Here is a 22,828-nt window from a genome sequence, read left to right as displayed (position 1 = left end):
GATTTATGTGCTGGTTTTTAATTTTTGTTTAATGCATAAATTGTCTCCTAAAATTTATTGATTTTCTCATTTTGATATTTTAAAAAATTTTATATAACGATTTAGGATTTAAAGTCTTTCCGTACACAGTTTACCCGAAGTGTTGTCTTGTGATGGCAATTGTTCCCTTCTAACAAAGGATACAAAACTGCCTACTTCTCCCCCTCTCATGGAACTTGGCTTAAAGCTTCCCCTATTAAAAGTGATTGTAAGGACTCAAGTCGAGTATTTTCGTGGTAAAAGGGTCTGATCCTTCCTCCCTTCTTATGTGTCTTTTGCATTCTTTTGATATTGCTACTGCTTCAGCCGATTTGCATACTACTACTTCACTGGCTATTGTGACTAAAGGTTTTCAAAAATCTTTGGTGCCTTCCCAGGCGAAGGACTCCCCCCCCCCAAAAAAAAAAACTGTTCAATTTAGTCCTCGATCTGAATCAAAGATTGTTAACAGACAGTTTGTTGATGAATCACTTCCCTTGCGAATAGGGGTACAAGACTCCACAATCGTTACCCTCTTGGCTAAAAGGAATTTATCTGCTAAGTTCTCTTAGGATGTCGATTATCTTATGCGACCTTTGGCTTCCCTATCTTCTCCTATGGCATATCCTGTCTCTCATGTTGTTATCCATTCTCCTACTGTGTTGTCCAAGGCGTACTTTCTCCTGTTACCCACCCACCTATATCTGCTAAAGATCCCTATTTTGACCCCCACCGGATGTTTTTCCTCTTGAAAATGATTCTGCAAACGTGGTGAACCATGTATCTAAACCAGGATCATCATGGAAGAGACGTGACAAGAAAGTTGTTTGTCCTTCAAATGTCCGACAACCTAATTGTGGAAAATGTCAGCCTTGTTGTTCTGCCACTGGATATATGGAAATTGATGGTCAACTCACTAAATTACCCCATTCTAGTCAGTCTTATGTTTCAATTGACTTGAAATCGACCAACACTGTTGAATAGCGTCGCTGAGAATTATGAAAACCTTGAGTTGGAATTGTAGTGGGTTTGGGAACCCACGTGCACTGAGATGTTTATGGTCTTTGTTGAGGACCAAAGTTCCCCATATAGTTATGGAAAACAGATGGAATTGGTACGCCAAAAATTGGGGTATCTACCCAGAATCGATGTTAGTGCTTCAGGCATTCGGATGGTTTATCTCTGGCTTGGAAACTTGGTACATCTGTTACCCTTCTCAGTTACATTGATTCCCATATTGATGTAGCGATTGAAGCATTTTTGGTCATGACAAATGGAGATTCACAGGCTTCTGTGGTAATCCGGACGAGTGGCATCCAGGCGAATCTTGAGCTCTTATGCACCAATTGCATGATCACTCATCCCTACCTTGGTCATTTAACCTTTAGTGTTTGAACAATTATTTTTGCTACTGGTGAAACCACTGTTAAAATAATAAATTTGAGGATATTTTTCTAAAAACTGAGTAGTGAAGTAGTTTTCTATTTTTGTAAGAAATCAATTAGACACAACATTTTCAGCCATGGTATTAAATAGACAATTTTAAGATAGCATTTGAGGCGCTATTTATTTTTTTTAATTAGTAAAATTTGCATAATTTAAGCAATTTAATCACAAATCCCACCAAGAAACCTTACACATTGCAATTGGTCATACCATTGCATTTGTTCATATGGCCAACAAGCTAGATGAGAGAGATCTTAAAATTTTCTTCTTATTGCCAGTTAAAACAAAGCAAAATGTCCATCTAGATTTCTGTACTTTTTCTTCCACATGTTGTAGGCTTGTTTCTTAAAGTCGAAATAACAAATGATGTCTCATTATGATCGTCATGGATTTGATCGAACCAAACATTGAAACTTCCCTCCATGAACTCAAACCCCTTTTTTTATATCCTTTAATCTCTTGCTGGTTGCTAGCATCGACTAGTAGGTTAGGCATCAAATATGTGCTTTATTACATCATTAGCTCCATAATATTGGTTATCTTCGTAGTTCAGTAAGAAAAACTTTTGAAAAAAGTTTGATAGGGTCTGATATTTTAAAACCACCGGAAGGTTTCTCTTTTTGAAGTATCAAGATACAAGCCCATGAATCTTGAGAATTAGTTATTGTAGCAATAATAGATTATGAAAGTGGTATTTCATTTGTAAAGCAGGGGCTAAGATTTTTAAGTGATTATGATGTTATTGGCTTCACAACATGTGTGGAGATTAAAGGGTCTTATTATGAATATAATAGAAACCATTTTTAAAAACTAGTGATTTTCGTATGTCTTGTAGTGTTGGAGACACCAAAATTGACGTTAGAAGAATAATGGAACAACTTATTAAGAAACTTTAAAGCCAAAATTGTGTTTTTATGTCGTTTCAGGAGTGAATGTGTTTTAAAAAAAAGACTAGTTCCAAGAATTGAACGTGTTTACCATTCCTGGTCGTCTTGAGGCACTCTTTTGTAACTTATTGTAGCTTAAGGTCGTTGGCAGAGGCAATGGTGAATGATTATAAATTAATGTCATTACCTCACATACTAAATAATTAATGCAAGATTAAAGGTTGGTAGCCAGAAAATCAAAGTTGAGATAAATGAAAAAGATGGAATATTTACGAAGGGCAATGTGTGCAAGGTAGTGAAGATTGGATGAGAATGAAGAAAGAGTCAATCATGCAAAAAGGAAGCTGATCCTTGTAGAACCAGGACTGAAAACTTCTATACGGATGGTTTTGTTAGGAAATTGCATGGGTTCCTTTTATTTTCATCAAGTATCATGTGTGATTCTATTTTATGGTTTGAATATGATTTTGTTTGAGTGGAGTGGTAATTAAGTAAATTATTCAATAATTATGATAATATTTAAATAATTTAAAAATAATGATAATATTTAAATAATTGGAAAATAATTTTATTTAATAGTTTACAATATTTTAAAGTTGAAATGATGTTAATAAAATGAATTTTAGGATTTTTTCTTTTCTAAGTGTTTGATTTTATATATTTTCTCTTTCTATTTTAATTAAATTATTATTGTCTATGTTTTTCATTTTTTTTCGGTTTTTTTACTCTAATAATCCAAAAAAAAATTATTATCTCAAATAGTATGCATATGATATTATTTACCAAAATGATATGTTTGCAATAGTTATCATGGGTAGTGCCTTACAAGTTGGCACTACCATTTTTTCCCCCCACAATCATCAGGCTATAATAGGGTTTTGAAAAATCATTTTTTATTGGTGGTGCCAACCTATAAGACGACACTAGTATTGGAGGGGTGAAAGAGATTTGTCAAGCACCACGCAAGTTGAGGGACACTGTTAGGCGGCACCTAGGTTGGTTGTAATTTTAAGAACAACAGAATTAGTATTGAATATGGATCATCAATTTTTCATATGCGTTTATTTCGATGGAGTAATTTTAAGAATAACAATTGGTTGTTTTTTTAAATCTCGCCAACAAATAGTAATGAGATTTAATAGAAATATGTTTGTTGGTGACATGAAAAAGAGGATTAGTGTAAAAATTATTAGACGTTGTGGGAGGAGGATGTCGAAGCTATACTACAAATTCCCAATTTTGTCAAATCCCATTAAATTTACATAGGAAGTGCCACCGCTGACTTTCAAGTTTGCCTCAAATAAGGGGTTACATAAGACGTCGAAAGGTCGCCTGCATGCCACCAGAATTCATGGTAAAATGGACTTGAGGGAGAAAACTAACCCTAAATGTTGCGGTGTGTGCAAAATAGTTGATTATAATTGGGGGAAATACCCTCATTGAATCTACCATCTCGGACAATCGTCTCGATCGAGTGGAATATGAGCTAATGTACTTCATGTTCAAATGAATGTAAAATGTTATCAATTGAAGTAATATTTTATATTACGTCGTGATTTGTATATACTTCTAGTTTTATTAAAATTTATTTGATTATAATGAAATTTTGATATTGTTTAAACACGTTCAACTATAAAATAAAAAGACTGCACTTTAATAAATATTACATTGAAATACAGAGAAAATGTCTAATCTATATAAATTATACAGACTTTAAAATTTGAATTACAATTATAAAATATATGCAATAAAGATAATGTTACACACCCTAAAATTGATGGTTTGATGGTGTTGTCCATGAGGTAAACCATTGTGTTGCCCAACATTGGCGTTGAGGGTGTTCGTGGTGGTCATTGTTCTTCTCACTTGGACCATCGTTCACAACATCCATTGATAAATCTTAGGGTGTGCTAAACAAACTCGGAAAATCGGACGTCCCAAAGGTTTGCCTGGGAGGGGTGGAGCACTGGAGTGATAATGGGCTAAAGATATCAAACATCATTGATGATCTCGATTCCTGATGATCAGAACTAGAATCGAGAATCTTCGAGTAATATACGTAGCTTGACAACCTTGGAAGATAATTATCTACTCCAAATCCCGATGATAAGAACTACCAGCAAATTATGTATAAGACTGCTTAAGTTCGAGCTCAAGCTCGAGACACTTAGGTGGTGCCTGACAAGTCTTCTCCAGCCCTCCAACTCGTATTTTGTTAAGTAATACTAATGTCGCCATATAAGTTGACACTACTAATAAAAAATAATTTTTTAAAATCCTATTGTGGCCTCAGGATAACTTGATGATTGTGGAAAAAAAATAATGGTCTAAACTTGTGAGACACCTTAATCATTTTGGTAAATAATCTCGTGCACATGCAATTTGAGATAATATATATATATTTTTTGTACTAGTTGGTAAAAAAGCTTTTTTTTTTCAATTTTGTTTTTTTTTAAAATTATTAAATATTTTAATTAATTAAAATTTGTAAAATATGTCAAGACAATGGAGGGAGTATATAAGTATTAAGATTCAGGAAAACAGGGCAAACCCTAGGTTCTACAAGCTAGAACCTGAAAATTATTATTGGCTAGTTTTTAGCTTTGGTTCATCAGCAATGGCGGTTGTGCAAGAGAAAATCTCAAAGTCTCCCTCTTTAGAAGATAGTAAGAAGAAAAGGAAGCGAAAGCGAAACAGAGAAGTTGAAATCAAGGACAAAAAGAATAATAATAAGAAAAACAAGAAGTTGAGGAGTGAAGAAGATGACGAACAAGAGGAAAGGGGAAACAATGAAGAAGAAGAAGAGGAACAAGAAGGAAAGAAGGAAGAGATAAAGGAGAAAATGAATATTGGGGGAAGTGGGATAATGAGCACTGAGTCATTTGAGTCTTTGGGATTGTCTGAACCTACTTTTAAAGCTATTAAAGAAATGGGTTTTCAGTTTATGACCCAGGTATCTTTTCTTTAGTTGAATTATTTATTTAAACTTTGTATCGAAATTGATTGCTTTTATATCTCTGTTTATAGTTAGTTTAGCTCAATTCAAACTTCCATAACACAGGATTGAATACCAAGCCTTGAAATATGGTGGAAAATTTTATAAGAAGTTGCAGTTGAATATGTGCTATTGCCTGGAGTTTGATTCAACTATAGGCCAATAAGTTGAAAAAGGAAAATGCATCCATTGTTCTGTTATTGGATTCAATACTAAAATTTGATGATGTTATTGTAAATTTTATAGTTTTTGGGCTATGCAGTAAGCTGATTTTAGAAGTATATAGTGTTTCTTTTTTTTTTTTTAAAGAAAATTCAATGTGGCTAATTATGGAAGACTTGCAATTTTCTTTAAATTGACCTGTCAAACTAAAAATGCAGATTCAAGCTAGAGCAATTCCTCCACTTATGGTTGGCAAAGATGTTCTTGGGGCTGCAAGGACAGGTTCTGGGAAAACCCTTGCCTTCTTGGTACCTGCTGTTGAATTGTTATATAATGTCCGATTCACTCCTCGCAATGGAACAGGTGTTATTGTCATTTGTCCCACAAGGGAGCTTGCAATTCAGGTAAATGTTTGAATCCCTTGTTTTTGTTTTTCTTTTTTGGGTATTGACGCTTGCTGTTTCATTTTTGTTGCTATCAACTCTTTTATCTGGGCTAAAGTTTCTTGTATGTCAATGGACTTTTCATCAGTTCAATATGAAATCTATCCAATTCTTGAAAGTAACTTATTTAAAAACTTTAATATTTTAGTTTTGGCTGTATGTTATTCCTTAGATATTTTGCAGGTTCATTCATCACTTAGCAAATGGACCCTTAAAACATTTCAGACTCATGCAGTAGCAAAGGATCTTCTCAAATACCACTCTCAGACCCTTGGATTGGTTATTGGCGGTTCAGCCAGAAGAGGAGAAGCAGAGCGGATTGTGAAGGGAGTAAATTTGTTAGTGGCTACTCCTGGTCGGCTACTTGACCATCTTCAAAATACAAAAAGATTCATTCATAAAAATTTGAAGGTAACATTAATATTTGAAATGTAGTTCGTATGGTCATTTGATTTAGATGTATAATGTATTTGCTTGGTAAACAAACCAAATTGTGCTGTATATATTGCCTAATACTGAGGTTGTACCTGATATTACTTTGGTCGGAATGTAGTTTCACCAATAAGAGTTTGACCTCAAATTATTATTGTAATGTATAATGATCAAACTTGATGATAGACCAACTAAAAATTTGCATTTTTGCTCTTTTTTTAAGGGCAACTGGATGAGCTAGTGGGTTCCTTGTAACTGATTGAGATTTTGGTATTATAATTTCATTATAATAGCTGGTAAAATGTCTATGCAGTAATGAATATGATATAGTGGAAGTACTTCTAGTGAATTGTTATTTCTATTAACTATAGAGCAGTTTAGAAATGCATTATTTTATAGCTGCCTGCTTCATGCAGATAACTTGAAAGCCTTCTGCTCCATGACAAATTTAAATAGTCATTATTATTTTCAGACTTATAGTTGTACATCATATAAGTTTGCAGTGTCTCATGATTGATGAAGCTGACAGGATATTGGAAGCGAATTTTGAGGAAGAAATGAAGCAAATTATCAAGTATCTTCCCAAGGTAAATCTTTTAGCAGTTTATATTGTTATTTTAGGAATATATATGGACTATGTCATTTAATTCATGTCTAGACTAGAACTTCTGGAAATGAAATGGATGTAAACCCAAATAGTGGTACTAACATTTTTTATTGATTCCTTTAGGCTGAATGTCTAGTACACAACTAGGATTAAAATGCTTAGCTTTCTGAAGAACCAAGTTCCATTAGTTAACTGACTTATTGAACAAGTTTGAATTGCTTTGCGTTGTCTAGGTTTTATCAACGTGTGATAATTGTTATTAAGGAGAAATGCACCAAGCTTCTAAAAAACGGCAAATCTGCTTGGTCATCAATATTGTTGATTATGAAGTTATTTGTTTCAAGGGCTTTTCTTGGAAATTAATTTTAGGGGTTGCCAGAATAATTAGTGCAATGTTCTTTAATAATTTAAACTCATTGAGTTGAATGTTAGAACATATGTTTTGCAAGAGTAAAAAAAATATCGAGGATTAACGGACGTTTGCTTTTTGAAAATGTTAGTAAGCTCAACTGCATGCATATTTTTGGTTTAATTGCAAGCTAGAGGAATAAATTGTTATTAAATGCTAGTAGATTTTTTGTTTAATAAAATAGGTTTTGGTTACGCATAAGTCTTAAATTTGTAACATCTAAGGTGTTTATAGCTTACGGGCCTCCTATTCGATGTGCAGCAAAACAGGCAAACAGCTCTTTTTTCAGCTACCCAGACTAAAAAGGTTTGTCCTTCATTCTCATGTTTTTGTACAATTTTTTACACACTTCAAGTTTTATTGTTAATCACATGTATGCTGGCATTCTTCAGAAATTGTTTGGCAAGTTAAGTTAAAGCTTTCTTCACTTTTTGGAGTGAAATTGTGGTTTTAATCATGTGACATCTGTTGTGACTTTCCCTAAACCTGCAGGTTGAGGACCTTGCCCGCTTGTCATTTCAGACAACTCCTATTTATATTGATGTAGATGATGGGAGAAAGAAGGTAGGAAACATAGTTGAATTGGATCCTTAGATACACTGTCAAGTGCACAACCCACTTCTCGTTTTGACTTAAGTGACTATCATCATTGTAGGTCACCAATGAAGGCCTGCAGCAAGGCTACTGTGTTGTGCATAGTTCCAAGAGATTTATCCTTTTGTATTCGTTTTTGAAGAGGAACATGTCCAAGAAAGTGATGGTCTTTTTCTCTTCATGCAACTCAGTCAAGTTTCATGCTGAACTTCTTAGATATATTCATGTGGATTGTCTTGATATCCATGGAAAGCAGAAACAGCAAAAGCGAACCGCTACCTTCTTTGACTTCTGCAAAGCAGAAAAGGGCATTTTGCTTTGCACTGATGTTGCTGCTCGGGGACTTGATATACCTGCTGTGGTATGTTTCTTGTTTAACTAGGTTGCCTGTGGCTCCAATTATTTATGATGTTCTATTTGTCTTTTCTTCTTATCACTGGAAAAGTGGTACATTAATGTTAGTATGTTTCTACGTTACAAAAAAAAATGTTAGTATATTTCTGGTTCAAGTTCAAGCATTCTTAACTTGCTTTTTTGCTACTTCTTATTGGTATGATCAATTATATATTTGAAAATGCACAATGCATTGGCATCTCATGCAACATGAGCAACTTCATGCTACTTTAGAAAGACAATTATAGTCTCAATAAAGTCTTACACTGGATACTGGGGCTGCTGTTGGTATATTTATTCCAGTTATTTTTTTTTATCCTATATTAGTGTTAATACACGCCAGTTTCCTAGTTATTCGCAAGTAGACTGGCATTCGATTCTTGGATTAACCTTATGTTGGTAGAAATGTAGAGCCAAGATGAATGTCTATTTGGTTTGAAGGACTCTGTTATGGTGTGATACCATATTTTAAGCAATCTTTTCACTAACTTCATTTAAACATGGCTTGCTCAACTGACCTTGAGCTATAGTTTAAACTTGAATGACTACCATTTAGGTTGTTTCCCCTTCTAAAAACCCAATACATGGTTGCATATAGTTGTATTTTGAGTACCTCAGTTTAAACACGAGGAAGAATCATTTTGACCTGATTTTTGTTTTCAATACTGTGCAGGATTGGATTCTGCAGTATGATCCTCCGGATGAACCAAAGGTGTGTGCTCTTTATATAAATACATATTGCTGTTCTTGTGTTTTGCTATGTACCATCCATCTTGAGTACTTTGGATTGTTGCTTTTAGGAATATATCCATAGGGTTGGTCGAACTGCCCGTGGGGAAGGTGCAGAAGGAAATGCTCTTCTGTTCCTGATCCCAGAGGAACTGCAATTTCTTCGCTATCTAAAGGTGCATTATTTCTGCCAAATGGCTTATTATTTTTCTTGAATATAGAAATGGGGTGAGGACTGAGGAGAGTAAAGGCACTTTTCTTTTAAAAAACTGTGAACAATAAAATATTTAGGGTCTCAAGAGAGAAAAAGTAAGCTGTACTTCTGGTGTGGTGCATGGTTGAACGGATGTTATTAAGATTTAAATGCTTGAGTATGAAAAACAGCACGGCCCGAAATTAGTGGTGGGTCAATTAAAGAACCGATTCTAATTTGTTTATTTCATTTCTTTATTTCTAATGGCAGACAGCAAAAGTTCCTGTAAAGGAATACGAGTTTGATGAGAAGAAACTAGCAAATGTGCAGTCTCATCTGGTAACTGTTTGCTTTTCTTATTCAATATAGTTTCTTAAAATAACAAAGTTTGAAGGAACTAAGATTTCTACTCGGAATAATGCAGGAGAAGTTGGTAGCAAACAACTATTATCTAAACAAGTCAGCTAAAGATGCATATCGATCCTATATTTTAGCGTACAATTCACACTCAATGAAAGATATCTTTAATGTGCATCGGCTTGATCTGCAGGTACAGTATTTTTCTTCTGACATCGTAAAATGTAGATGTCCCTGCTGCATAAGTGTTTGTGCAATGTGTTAGAATTTAAATAAGTGTTCAGCTGACCAATAAGAAATGTAACTGTTGTTTTTGAGCAGGCGGTTGCTGTTTCCTTCTGCTTTTCATGCCCTCCGAAAGTTAATCTGAACATAGACAGCAATGCATCAAAATCTAGAAAGAAAATGCGCAAAGTTGAAGGAACCAGAAACAATTTCAGTGAAAGCAACCCTTATGGAAGGCAGGGAAGTGAAGCTGAAACACGGCAATTTGTGAGGTATTAACTAAAGTATCATATTGAGAGGCCATTTTTAAGGTATTAGCAGAAGCAGTAGTGGTGAATAGACACCACTTGAGTCTGCAACAATTTTGCATTTGTACCAATTTTTATATTGAAAATGAGTGTTTAATATAGCTTTATTAGGTAATCACTAGTCTTATAAGTTGAAACATGAATACAAATTCTTGGTTTGAAATGAATCAATATTTAGTTGAAATTTTATGTAAATTGTGTTTTCTTGCTTAATGATTCCATGATTTATATGTTCAAAGAGGCTCTCTATGAGCTTTATGCCAAATATATTTATACATTCTTCATGTAAAAGTACCGTAAATATTTTACCATTGAATTGCATTTTAGTCTTTCTATTGAAAAGGAGCAAGTTAGTTCTTATACGTTAAATGAGTGAGCAAAACGGTCACTTCATTAAAATTGCACCATGAAATGTTTGTTTTATGTTTTATATATAAGGTATAATAACAAATTTAGTTCTCAACTTTTATAATTTTATTCAATTTGACCCATATTCTTTTATGATTTTTAACAGAGAAGTTTTGCTCACTAATCTAATGTATAAGGATCAATTTGTCTATTTTTTCCAGTTTTTCCAGTTGAGTTAAAATGCAATTCAAGTATAGTATAGGAATTTTGTGATACTTTTATCAAATTCTTCATTTATCTTGCGTTACTTGGATTATAGTACGAGTGTTGGGTACGAGCACATACATATATATGTCTGGGTTTAGTTTTAAGTTTTTCAAGATGTTTTTTGATAATGAAAAAAATAGGGTTTGAATAACAAGCCATGCAATATATATCGTAGACTGGCAAAGAGATAATTTAATAATTTAAGGGGGAAATCCACATGGTGAAATTTTAAAAAATATATCCACTAAAAATTGAACTGAGAAAATAAAGCCTCTAAAATCCGTTTTACTAGAACTGTTTTTTCTCCTTTGTGTTTCTTGTTAACAAAGTTTAACCCCATTAAGACCATGGCTTGATGATGATGATGATGGGATCATTTCACGCTGATAGCAAAGATTTGAATTATTCCAAGCTCTGAACTTTCTCCCCATTTTCTTATAAAACCCTTCTGCAAACTCAAGCTTCCCTGTCAGATTATTATCATTAACATAAAGAGCATTCAGACAAGGAAGACTTGCAAGCTTTGGTGAAAGATTTCCTGTCAGACTGTTGTCATTTAGCCCCAAATATCTCAACTTTTTCATCCCTGCCATGGATTCTGGTACTAAACCTGTTAACCCCATACTTGAAAGATCCAATATCTCCAAATTCTGCAACTTTCCCCATTCAACACCCATGAGATCACCCCCAAGCGGATTATTTGATATCACCATCTCTTTTAAAGAAACCAGTTGTTGAAATGACTGTATCAACCCACCTGAGAACTTGTTTCTGCCAAGGTCCAAAAGTGTTGCATTCTTTAACCTTCCAATCCCTTCAGGTATCTTTCCTTCCAACTTGTTGTTGCTTAAGTCCAACTTCAGCAATGAAGTGAGATTACACCCGAAAGTCAACATCAAGGTCCCTGTTAGACTGTTTCTACTTAAATCCATTATTAACAACTCAGTTAACCCTCCTAAACTTGGTGGGATTTGACCAGTAAACTTGTTTCCAGCCAATACAAGTTGCTTTAAATTCACCAAGTTCCCTAATTCTATAGGCAAGTCTCCTATTAATCCATTTTCTAGTAACACTAATGATCGGAGCTTTTTAAGGTAGCTAATGGAGACTGGAATTGTACCAATGAGACCACCATTGGATCTAAACTCCAAGGATTCTAGGCTGTTTGAGAGTCTTTCCCAATTTGAGGAAGGGATTCTAATGGGGTTATCTCTAGGCGAGGAAAAACAATGGAAGAATGAGAGTGATCTTAAGTGAATAAGCTCAAACAGGTGATGTGTGAACTTTGCATTTGGGCTACATTGAAGAGAGTTGTCAAAAACTAGACCAATATTTAAAACAGTGACATGCCAATACCCATCGAGCAGATCACAGTAAACTCCCTGCATTTGTAAAGATAAAAATTGAGCATAAATGTCATCTAATTTTTACATAAAAATGTTTGAAATTTATACATGTATATACTAGGTGTTAGATTGTATTGTCTATTAAAAAAAAGGGTAAATTAGTCCCTTTCTAGTAAAAAATTATCCATTTTTTTTGTTAAAAATTGACATAACTAATAGAATATTCAAACGGTGGCACATGATATGCTGTGTGTATCTCATGCTGACGTATAATGATAATTTTTTAACAGTGAAAATAGATGAAAATTTTAATAAAAATGACCAATTTATTCTTAGATCTAACAGGATCATCTATTTTTTTAGCAGAGGAGACAAAATGAAAATTGATTTTTAGTGCAGCCCCTCTATTTTACTAAATTTTCACTTTGCAAGACTTGATTTCAAAGACAAACTAGAATACCATACGTATAATTCCATTGAATATAGATTTCAGTTTTCAACACTAACATAGGAGAAACCTAGCTTACATTTACTTCTCAACATGAACATTCATGACCTTTATTTATTATGTCAAATGAGTGCAGCACATATGTGTGTATATACATGCATGCATACACACATAAACATATACATATAAAAACATAAATAATCATAAACTTTAAAAATATACATATCCGAAACTTATTCAACACCCTTAGTCGGTAAGCCTAAGCAGAAGCATTGAAAAAAACTATATATTCTGATATGTGTAAGTGATTTATATGAACCTGTATAGGTGTCCATCCACAAGGATCTGGGTAAAGATCCGAGCCATTCCATGAATTCCCCACAAATCCTTGAATAGCTGAGTATAATGCCTCTTGTTCTTTCTTCACCATTGGAGATACAGGTAAGAACTGGTCTTCATCTTCACATTCACACAAAACAAACAACCCAACAAGCAAAAACACAAGAACAGAACTCTTATTCATGACAATAAGATTCTTCATGGCCTAAGCAGGCAATTATACAAACAGGATATAAACTGAGCAATACCAACTTAACAATATGAGAAAAGAACTACAGTAATGATAACAAATGGAAGATGGGTTTTGTAGTTAAAAGAAAGGGCAAAAGGCAACAATGTTTAAGGACACTATGGAGTGGCAAAAGGTGTATTTAATAGAGTTAATGGAACCTATAAAAAGTAAAACAAAATAACAAAAATAATAGCAGCCTTATTAAGTGAAAAAGAAACCTAGAAAAGGCTAAAGCCTTTTAATGACCTTTAAACTTAGGCTCTTGCATCCCCCCCACCCCCATCCAGACTGCTATTTTAGCTTAGGCCAGGTTTCTTTTTGGTCTATCTTTCTGCATCAGTATCTGCTTTTGTGGCTAATGGAACTGTGTTATTAAATAAAAACTAAATGCAATCTAAATGGTTGAAGAATAAATATTGTAACCAAATAAAAAATTGAAAAACAACCTTTAATATATTGATGGGTGGTATAGAGTTAATTTGTCGTTGTGGAGAGACCATTTTACCATGCATGCATCCATTCATTGCCTTGGCAAAACTACCAAGTATAGCTTTATATATTCATTTGTTGAAATCTTTATATCAAAATTTTAAGCGAAGTTATTTCATCTTTGTGAGGATATATTCAAATGAGAAGTTGGTGTATGACATATTAAAATCTTTGTTATGACGGAGTTAAGGAACTGAGGATTATTTAATAAATATATCTATAAATTATTGATATTTTAATTTAATGGTAAAATATAAATATAAAAAACTAATAAGTCACAGCTTCAAATTTTTTTTTAATTGAACTAGTGTCACAAATTAATCTGATATCAAGCTATTAATATTATGAGTATGAGTTAAGTGATACCATGTTATGATACGTAACCTCTCAAAAATAAATATTATGATATATATATTTTTTGATACAACTGTGATTTTAACCTAGATTATTAATTTTTGGAAATACTAACACTTTTAAGTTAAAAAAAAATTAGGTTTAAGTCCGTCAAAGGTCCTTGTAATTTTTTTAAAATATAAAATTTAGTTCCTATACTTTTATTTTGAAACATTGAGTCCCTCTACCTTTTTTATTTAAAGATCTTGGTCCCTCGACTTAATTTTTCCACTAAAGTTAAAAATAATTGTTTTACCTATTGACATTTACAATTTTTTTGTTAATTTAAAAGTACAATAAAAAATTTAAAAATTAATTTTTCATATTCTAAATAAAAAATATAAAAATTGAGAATTTTTAAAAAATAAGAAAAATTATGAAAAGAAAAGCATTCAAAAATTAAATTAAAATTATAATAAAAAATTTTCAACATTCAACATTATCTAAATCGGATTAGATTAGCTAGTCGGATTGAGAACTAGTTAAAATATCAATCTAATGAGAAGTATTAAATTAATTAACCCTCGAACCGATACAAATTGGTTGAACTGAGCTAAAAAATTAATTGAATCAACAGTTGAACCAATTTGAACTTAGTTTATCTAATTAGCTCTCAGAACAATTGGTCTAATCGGTTCAAAGTAATAAATTATTAAAATTAAAAAATCGGTTTAATTGCCAATTCAACTGATTTTTTAACCCGATTTAACCAGTTCATACTAATTCGCAAGTCAACCAAATTTTAAAATTTTTAAAATTTTTTCAACCCTCAACATTTATAATTTTGTTATTTTGGTCCATCTCCTTTAAAAGTATGTAATTTTCCTTTTAAAAAGTTTATAAAATATTTTTTCTTATTTTAAACAAAAATCATAAAAATTTAAAAGTTTACTTTTTTTAAAAATTTAAAAAAAACAACTCTTTAAAATTCATAAATAAAGAATAAAAATATTTTTTTTAATTTTAAATATTAAAAAAATTAAAATCTAATATTATCTAAACCAGATCAAATAAATTAAATCAAGAACCAATTGAAGTACCGATTCAGTTGGTCTATTATTTTACTAGTCTGACCAGTCTTACTGGTCAGATTAAAAATTATTAAAATTCAAAAAATTATTAAAAAAAGACTCAATTCAATCATTAAAAATCATTCTCTGAATTAATAACCTAATCGATTCTTGATCCAATCCATAAATGTATAAAATCTTGTATCAATCCCTAGCACCGCTTAATAACAAGTATAAGAATCATTTGTATAAAAATATAAATATATATATATTGAGAATGACAAACCCGTAGTTATCTTTTATACAGAATAGGTGACAGCTTAATTATAGCAGAAAAATTGCAAATATTGGTATTTGTGCAAACTTATAAAAAGAACTTTTGGACTACACAAAGCTACATTTCCAGAAAAAGGAATCTATGAATGTCTATACCCTTCAAACATTGTAATTTGAAGCAAACAAAATCAAGTAAATGAAAAAGAAGATAGAATCATATAAACAAAATCTAGCAATTGAAGAACAAAAAAACTGTATCAATGATGTGCATATATCCTATAAGACATTCAAAACTATATTATACACTAGCAGGAACAATGCCTCACCTCGATAGCGCCTCGAAACCAAAGTTTCGGTTTAATCTTCCTTTCCATTTTAGCCAATATGTGGTGCCAATACAGAGCATTGTCGCTCTCGTCTCACCGCTGAATAGCCGTATACTGGGAATTCCTGCAGATTTATCAGCTCCCAACACAGATAGTCGAACTTTACAAACAAAACTGAAGCACTTCTAAGCAGTAATGGAGTGTCTATAAAGATTACGGACTACTATCAAACTGCAAATGTCGGAGAGACTAAATGTGAAATCATATCCTATGTAGAAGTGCATTTAGCGGTTTGAATAGTATAATCTGGAATCTTTATCTTACATGTAGCCACAACCTTTTCACGGGTTTCTGGAGTAAGTTCTTTCAGAAAGTCTGATATGGTTAGTCTGTGCTGCTTCTTTAGCTCGTCTATCTCCATTTGCTGCTTTACCAGCATAGACTCGAGTGTCTCTGTTGTTACCCTCACCACTGATTCAGTATCCTTTAATGGCTTACAGTTCTCTTTTAATGATGATTGTGTTCCATTACTGTCATCATTATCATCTTTGCCATTGTGATGTGTGAACTCATTGTCGGGTCGTTCAAGTGAAGTACTACTGTTTATTTTCCCTTCGCTTTTGTAGCTATCATGTGATTGTTCGTCAAGTTCAACCAAGTTATCTGCTACAAAATCTACCCGAGAAGCAATGTGCGAAACACCAAAACTGGCTGGAGAGTTTCCACTAGCTGCCTTTGGTGGGTCAGACCAGTATCTTCGACCTGAAGGTAATCTCTCTAGTGAAAGACGAACTGGAGATGAGGTTCCATCACCCTTATTTTCAGAGATACAGTTACCAGAATTTGCAATTTCACCAAAACAATCAGTGGGAGTTTCGTTTGGAACCCAATTGGGAATATGGGACCGGATTTCGGATTCAATCATTTCGGAAATTGTTGGAACATCTTGATCTGTTAAATCCAATTCCTCAACCATTTCACTGGCAACAGCAGTCGCTGTATCTGCTCCAATATCAAAAGGGAAATGGATGTTGCGAATTTGACCTAGGACCATGTCGAAGCATTTCCGTTTTCAATAAGAAAAACATCTACAAATGCTCATGAATGAAATATTGCCTACCATGAAAGGAAAATGAAGAAAAAGCAACCAAAAGTTATGAACATATGAGAGAGAATGAGAAAGACCTGTAGAATCTGTTATCCTAAGTTTCAGAAATATCGTGTTAACGTCTTTCCTTTGACCTTGCACTTTGACATCCACACTTGTCTCAGATTGAAGATCCTTGGAATTTCCCCTGAAATTAGTCGGATCAGAAGTACTATCTGCATTTATCATATGAAAATGTGAGGCCCAAAATACTGAAACCTTTCAAGCTCCAAAAAAGCTCCTCAATTCTACCTGAAGAAGATTGAGCTTTAGGTCGTAAAGAACGACCTACACTGTCATTTTCCTCATCAGGTTGGAGAAATGGATCCCCTAAAAGTTCCTTCGCAGACAAACGTTCCGAGGCTTTAGCAATACATTTTTCAATAAATAACTTCACTCCAGGATCGGTCACTTTTGCCAATGATGCTGGCTTTATTCCCTGCCCAAGGAAGGAACCAACCATGAAAATCATATAGCATTGTTTGCACCATCAACAAATTAAATTTACCTCTACCATAGAAAATGTTGATAACACAATTTCGTTCGATTTAATACTCAAGACTATACGAACTATATTCTAAGGGAATCAACATTTTTCAGGAACTTGTTATCGAATTGTGCCTAAACTTCTTCAGCAAAAGATGCATCCATGTGTGATGAGTTTATATTTGATACACCATTATACACTGACAGTGAATATAATATGTCGAAACCTCATAATTAACCAACTTAAAAATAAATGTTAAAAAACAGGAAAGATCAAGACTGCCTTACTGATGTCACTTTCTTGAATATTTGAGCAGCATTAGTGCATTCAACATATGGATACTCGAAGGTCACTAACTCCAGCAAACACATGCCGAAAGCATAAATATCTACAAGCTCATTATATTCCTCCTCATAGAGTTCTGGTGCCATAAACTCAGGTGTACCTACATCACATTAACAATTGCTTTACTAGTTGTACTCGAAATCTTTGATGGCTATGTATGCTTCAGTATAGCCAGTTATTAAGCGCATGATCCGTACCAATAACACTATGTGCAGAACGAGCTTGGCGAAGAATAGCAGCCAATCCTAGATCTCCGATCTTGACTTCACCTTGGTTACCATTCACAAAGATGTTATCACATTTTAGATCCCTATGAATCACCGGGGGATCATGACTATGAAGATAAAGAAGACCCTCCAAGATCTGCTTAGACCATTTTTTCAATGCCCTCAAATCAACATGCTTATGCTTCTTTCGATACCTACATGATTGAACACAAGCTTTTCAATGAAGCCAAAATGACATACAAAATTCCAAACACATTAAAGGATATACAGAACTTACTGTCTCAAGGTTCCCGAAGTGAAAATCTCAGTGATGAAGTTGATATTTTCATTCTTGGTATCAACCCAGGAATTGTAAAATTTAATTATATTCCTATGCTTCAAAGTTTTGAGCAAATGAACTTCCGAATAAAGACGCTCCAAATCTTCCGAGTTTCGCAATAAATCCGTGACCTTAACCTGATTCCATGCTACTTCTATACCTTCAAGTTCATCAAATGCCTTATATCTAAGTTCCCACAACTTAATCAAGGATTAAAGCTTAAACTCACAAATTAACCCTCAAAATACATTCATAATACAATGAAAAACTTCACAAATGAAGCTTAAAAAATGTATTCATATATACCTTCATGTTCATCAAATGCATTATATCTAAGTTCCCAAATTAAGCCTGAAAATACATTCAAATACAAACAAATAAACTATGAAAAACAGAGGAAATTAAAAAGGATACACTTTTTTGAAAGCTCCTCTTCCTAGAACCTCCTTGTACTGCAAATAATCAATTCAAAAAACACAAAAGTTAAAGACAACCCATTAAAGGTAACATTAATTAAAGCTAACACCCAAATGCAAATAAACATCAAATATAAATCAAATGAGCTTCATTCTAAAATGGAAAACTTCGTTTAAATCAAACAGCAAACCATAAATAGAATTTTAAAAAATGAAATGAAACAGTGATAAAACTAACCCGACCGTAACGACCTGTAGGATCAACCTCAACGAATTCAACATCTGAATCATCTCGTTCTTGGTCGGACGTTGTTTCTGGCGGCATTGTTGTATTTTTTGTAAACCCAAAAAAAAAATTCCAATAAAATTCAAAGTTCTTTAAAGAAATTTTCAATTTTTATCTCTATGTTTATTGGAAAATTAGAAAAAGAAAATCCCAAAGTCGTGGATTCAAAGAAAAATAAATAGAAATTCGAGAAAGAAAAGGTGATGGGGATAGGGATTGGAAATGGAGTTCGTTTCGTCAAAGAGAAGCGTTTAAATATGGTTCAGGTCATTAGCAAACCGACCGTGACTGATTGACTCTCGCTAAAATAAAAAAGATTAAATTCTACTATTAGTCCCTGTACTTTATGAAAGTTATAAATTTAGTCTCTATACATTTATTTGATATTTTTAGTCATGTACTTTTCAAATTTAGAACTTCAGTCCTCGTCTAATGATTACTGTTGAATTCATTAAGATAAGTTTTGCCATCTTCAAAATATGATGCAACAAAGATGTTATCATATGTGCAGTGCCACGTCAGCTTGTTATTCCACATCTTATTCATTAAAAATTTCAGTTAATTAATTAACGAGTGTGATTTACATCAAACATAAAATTTCATAATTCAAAAAGTACAGGGATGTAAAATGATCTAAAAGGAGAATATGAATTAAATCTACAACTGTACACATAATACATGACTAGTAATTGAATTTAACCAAACAAATTTACTATTACTGTTTGGGTTAGGACTGAAATTGACTAATTTGAAAAGTATAGGGACTAAATTTGATCAAATTAAAGTATAGAGACTAAATCTATAATTTTATAAAGTAGGGGGACTAATAGTAAAATATTAAACTTTTTAACCATTTTTCCATTTTCTTTCAATTTTATAATTTGTTTTTTTTTAGGAATAATTTTTTGAGATTTCGAGAAGATTTATGTTTGTTTCTTTCTTAAGGGAAAAAAAAGATGGAATATAAAACAGAAAAAATAATAAAAATATATAAATAAGATTGAGGATCTATTTCAAATATAAAAAAGTCAATTCATCAAAAAATTAAAAAGTCAACTTTCTACTAAGATTTTGCCACCTCACGCTGGGGCCCACCCATAGCTGTTGTAGATGCTACGTGGCACCTTTATGATCGGGTTTCTTTATATATATATTAGGCGCCAAACGGTTGTTGTTCCATGAAATTAAAACGAGAAGCAAAAGAAACGTGCAACTTTTTTCTTTTCCACGTTGTTATTAGAGGAATAATTCGGAGGATAAGGATTCAAGTTCACTTAAATATAATTTCTTCCGGGTTAAAAAAGTTAGATATTATATCTAAGTAATAATATTTTTTAAAGTATAAGTATGCAACTAATAAATATTTGGGGTAATATTATTTTTTCAATTCACTTTGATATTTGAATTTGGCAATTAGTTTCATTTTCATCTCTCATCTTGAAAAATATAAAATTGAATGATATTGCACTTTGAGATTGTGTCAGATACAATGTTCTAATAATCAAACTAGTGATTGAACCGATCAGATCATTGGTTTGATTGGTTAAAGTATTAAACCAATAATAATTAATTAAATAATTAAAATTTCATATTTTTTTTAAATTATTAAATTGGTTCAACCTATTTAACTACTATTTTTTGTCTTAGTTTTAGATTTTTACTAGCTTCGAGCTATTTTCGGTTCAATCAATTCAACCCTTTTGTTTGGACTAGTATACCGATCAATTCTGTGTCTAATCGGTCTGACCAACCAACCCAGTCATGTTCTAAAAACATTATTCATATCATTAAATCTTGATGAAATCCAAGTTCATGGGTAAAAATGAATCTAATTGTCAAGTTCAAGTACCAGAATGAATAAGAAAAAATATAGATACTAAATTGAACCTAATTGCCAAAGGCCAAAATTTATATTATCCTTAAATATTTTAATATTTTATATATTTATTATTTCATGCTTACTAATACGTGGTCGGACAAAATAGCAGTTAATCCTCAAACATTTACACCAATCTCAAATCCTAAAACTATCATTATTTTATAGATTTACTTGAATATCATATTGTCTATGTTTGATTTATTCTGATTGAGTCTCCCGCCTTCACTAAAAGTCATCACTGATCAAGAAAATATCACTCTTATTCCCTCTTTTGGAGGGAGGGTCTCTTCAACCCTTCACTTACAAATGTCATATAAATGCATGCACTCTTCTTTTGTGAACCCTCATGACTTTCGGTGAAGATGGAAGATAAAATTTAGGAATAAAATTAAATATACGCCTTAATCCAAATTAGACCTGTTGAAGGAATCAATTGACTCTTAATGAATGACAATTCGTAAACTTTTTACCAATCGATCAAAATTACCTCAACAATAATAATAACATTAAACTATTAAAAGATGTTACCACAAACAAGTATGTGTATATATCTAAAAAAAAATAGAAAGGGATAAATTTATAGACACATAAAAGATCATGATCAGCATGAGAAAAAAAAGCATTTACTGTATATATATATATTTAACTTTTTCTTTTATCATTCTCAAATTGAACTTGAAGTCTTATATTTTATTTTAAGAGTGAAGAAATGGTAGAATCCTTCAAGTTCAAGGTTACAGATGGTTCAAGTTATTTCCATATTTTTGTATATATAATTGAGAAATGCAAAACAAATTCTTTTTCTTATTATTATTTTTGTATTCAATAGAATGTAATATTTATGTTTTAATTTTTATATATAAATAAAGGGTGAGTATTTGATATATTGATAGTATATTTTTCTATTTTATGAGCAATTTTAAAAGTTAACATTTTTTGAAAATATTTTACTAAAATACTTGTCAACAGTCTGACTCTGCTTCTAAAGTTTAAAAACTTCACTTACAGTATAATAAATAATTTTCCATAAATAAATAGAAAATTAATTGATGCAAGAAAAAGTTTAAGATAACCATTAAAAACATAATAATAAATTTAGCTTTTAATATTTTGAAAAGAGTCAAATTTAATATTAAATTATTTTTTCTTTTAATAAAAATATAGAATAAAATATTACAATTTTTTTAAAATGGCAGCTTGTATATTTTTTTAAATTTTATTATTTTTAAAATATTAATATTGGGGAAAGGAAAGAAAACAAAAGGGTTAGTGGATAATAGGAACGGCAATTGTGAAGACATAAAGAAGAAAAGGTAGTGGGAAAAAATAAAAGATAAAATGAGATGTTGGGGGTTGCAATGATGATAAATAGCTAAGCTTCCCACAACCAACCATAAACACATCAATAATAATAACCTACATTAATACTTGTCCCTACCAACACCAACAAAATAATTTGTCCCAATAATATGTTAAAAATAAAAATTGTCCAAAGGACACAGTTTGAATTTTAGGTGCTCTTGGGTAAGACAAACTAAAGTTTAGGGGCTATTTAGTGTATTTTTTTTTCAATGAGGAAGGGTTAAAAGAAATGAGAAATAGGAAAGAAAATACAAAATATATATTTTTATTTCTTTAATGTGTTTAAATAAAATAAATTGGATAACTATTTGATACAAATTTTTTAATTTCATGAGCAGAGTTAAAAAATGGTAATATGTTTTTAATTGATATTTGAAAAATAAGAAATAAATAAATGGGGCAAATGATGATAAATATCACAATAGGAGAGAAAATTTCTTCAAGTCAAGTCTCACTCATACTCTTGTAATTAAGTTTCAAGAGATTATTATCTAATCTCTCTTTTCTCTTCGGTGTTCATACAAGAAAATAAGCCATGTAACCAACATACTTTATTCTTGAAAGCTAGGTGTTATGCAACTATTAAGTATATAGTAAATAAAGTAGGTTAGCATGCAATTCCTCGAATTCATTTGTCACATTCAAAATTTCTCATGATTTTTTTATTACCGATCATATAATATATTTT

The 22,828-nt window shown here is 32.0% G+C and overlaps 3 protein-coding genes across 6 annotated transcripts; 1 reads left to right on the top strand and 2 right to left on the bottom strand.

Moving 5' to 3' along the window:
- Positions 1-4,889: 4,889 nt before the first annotated feature.
- LOC107926589 (DEAD-box ATP-dependent RNA helicase 51) lies at positions 4,890-10,393 on the top strand. The gene is made up of 12 exons (XM_016857475.2): positions 4,890-5,304; positions 5,727-5,912; positions 6,177-6,362; positions 6,887-6,970; positions 7,661-7,705; positions 7,892-7,963; positions 8,055-8,354; positions 9,060-9,098; positions 9,187-9,291; positions 9,579-9,647; positions 9,733-9,858; positions 9,987-10,393. The coding sequence occupies exons 1-12, from the start codon at positions 4,969-4,971 to the stop codon at positions 10,167-10,169; spliced, it is 1,731 nt and encodes a 576-aa protein (XP_016712964.2). The 5' UTR covers positions 4,890-4,968; the 3' UTR covers positions 10,170-10,393.
- Positions 10,394-10,990: 597 nt separating this feature from the next.
- On the bottom strand, positions 10,991-13,298 carry LOC107926604 (piriformospora indica-insensitive protein 2). The gene is made up of 2 exons (XM_016857498.2): positions 12,927-13,298; positions 10,991-12,195 (listed from the first exon to the last, which is right to left on the bottom strand). Exons 1-2 carry the CDS (start codon positions 13,146-13,148, stop codon positions 11,134-11,136), a joined length of 1,284 nt encoding a protein of 427 aa, XP_016712987.1. The 5' UTR covers positions 13,149-13,298; the 3' UTR covers positions 10,991-11,133.
- Positions 13,299-15,539: 2,241 nt separating this feature from the next.
- On the bottom strand, positions 15,540-19,124 carry LOC107926591 (probable serine/threonine-protein kinase WNK3). Of its 4 annotated transcripts, none has more exons than XM_016857476.2 (8): positions 18,852-19,124; positions 18,612-18,649; positions 18,156-18,383; positions 17,849-18,072; positions 17,594-17,751; positions 17,072-17,258; positions 16,858-16,995; positions 15,540-16,716 (listed from the first exon to the last, which is right to left on the bottom strand). In XM_016857476.2, exons 1-8 carry the CDS (start codon positions 18,936-18,938, stop codon positions 15,941-15,943), a joined length of 1,836 nt encoding a protein of 611 aa, XP_016712965.2. In that variant the 5' UTR covers positions 18,939-19,124; the 3' UTR covers positions 15,540-15,940. The 4 variants fall into 4 exon arrangements, with proteins under 4 accessions (XP_016712965.2, XP_016712967.2, XP_016712966.2 ...); XM_016857478.2 differs by having other exon boundaries at positions 18,866-19,117; XM_016857477.2 differs by having other exon boundaries at positions 18,156-18,397; positions 18,866-19,098.
- Between the last annotated feature and the right edge of the window lie 3,704 nt (positions 19,125-22,828).

Source organism: Gossypium hirsutum, chromosome A07 (assembly GCF_007990345.1).
Source record: "Gossypium hirsutum isolate 1008001.06 chromosome A07, Gossypium_hirsutum_v2.1, whole genome shotgun sequence".
Classification (NCBI taxonomy): Eukaryota; Viridiplantae; Streptophyta; class Magnoliopsida; order Malvales; family Malvaceae; genus Gossypium; species Gossypium hirsutum.
The sequence above is the reverse complement of the archived record's forward strand: the minus strand, read 5'-3'. Positions and strand labels throughout refer to the sequence as shown.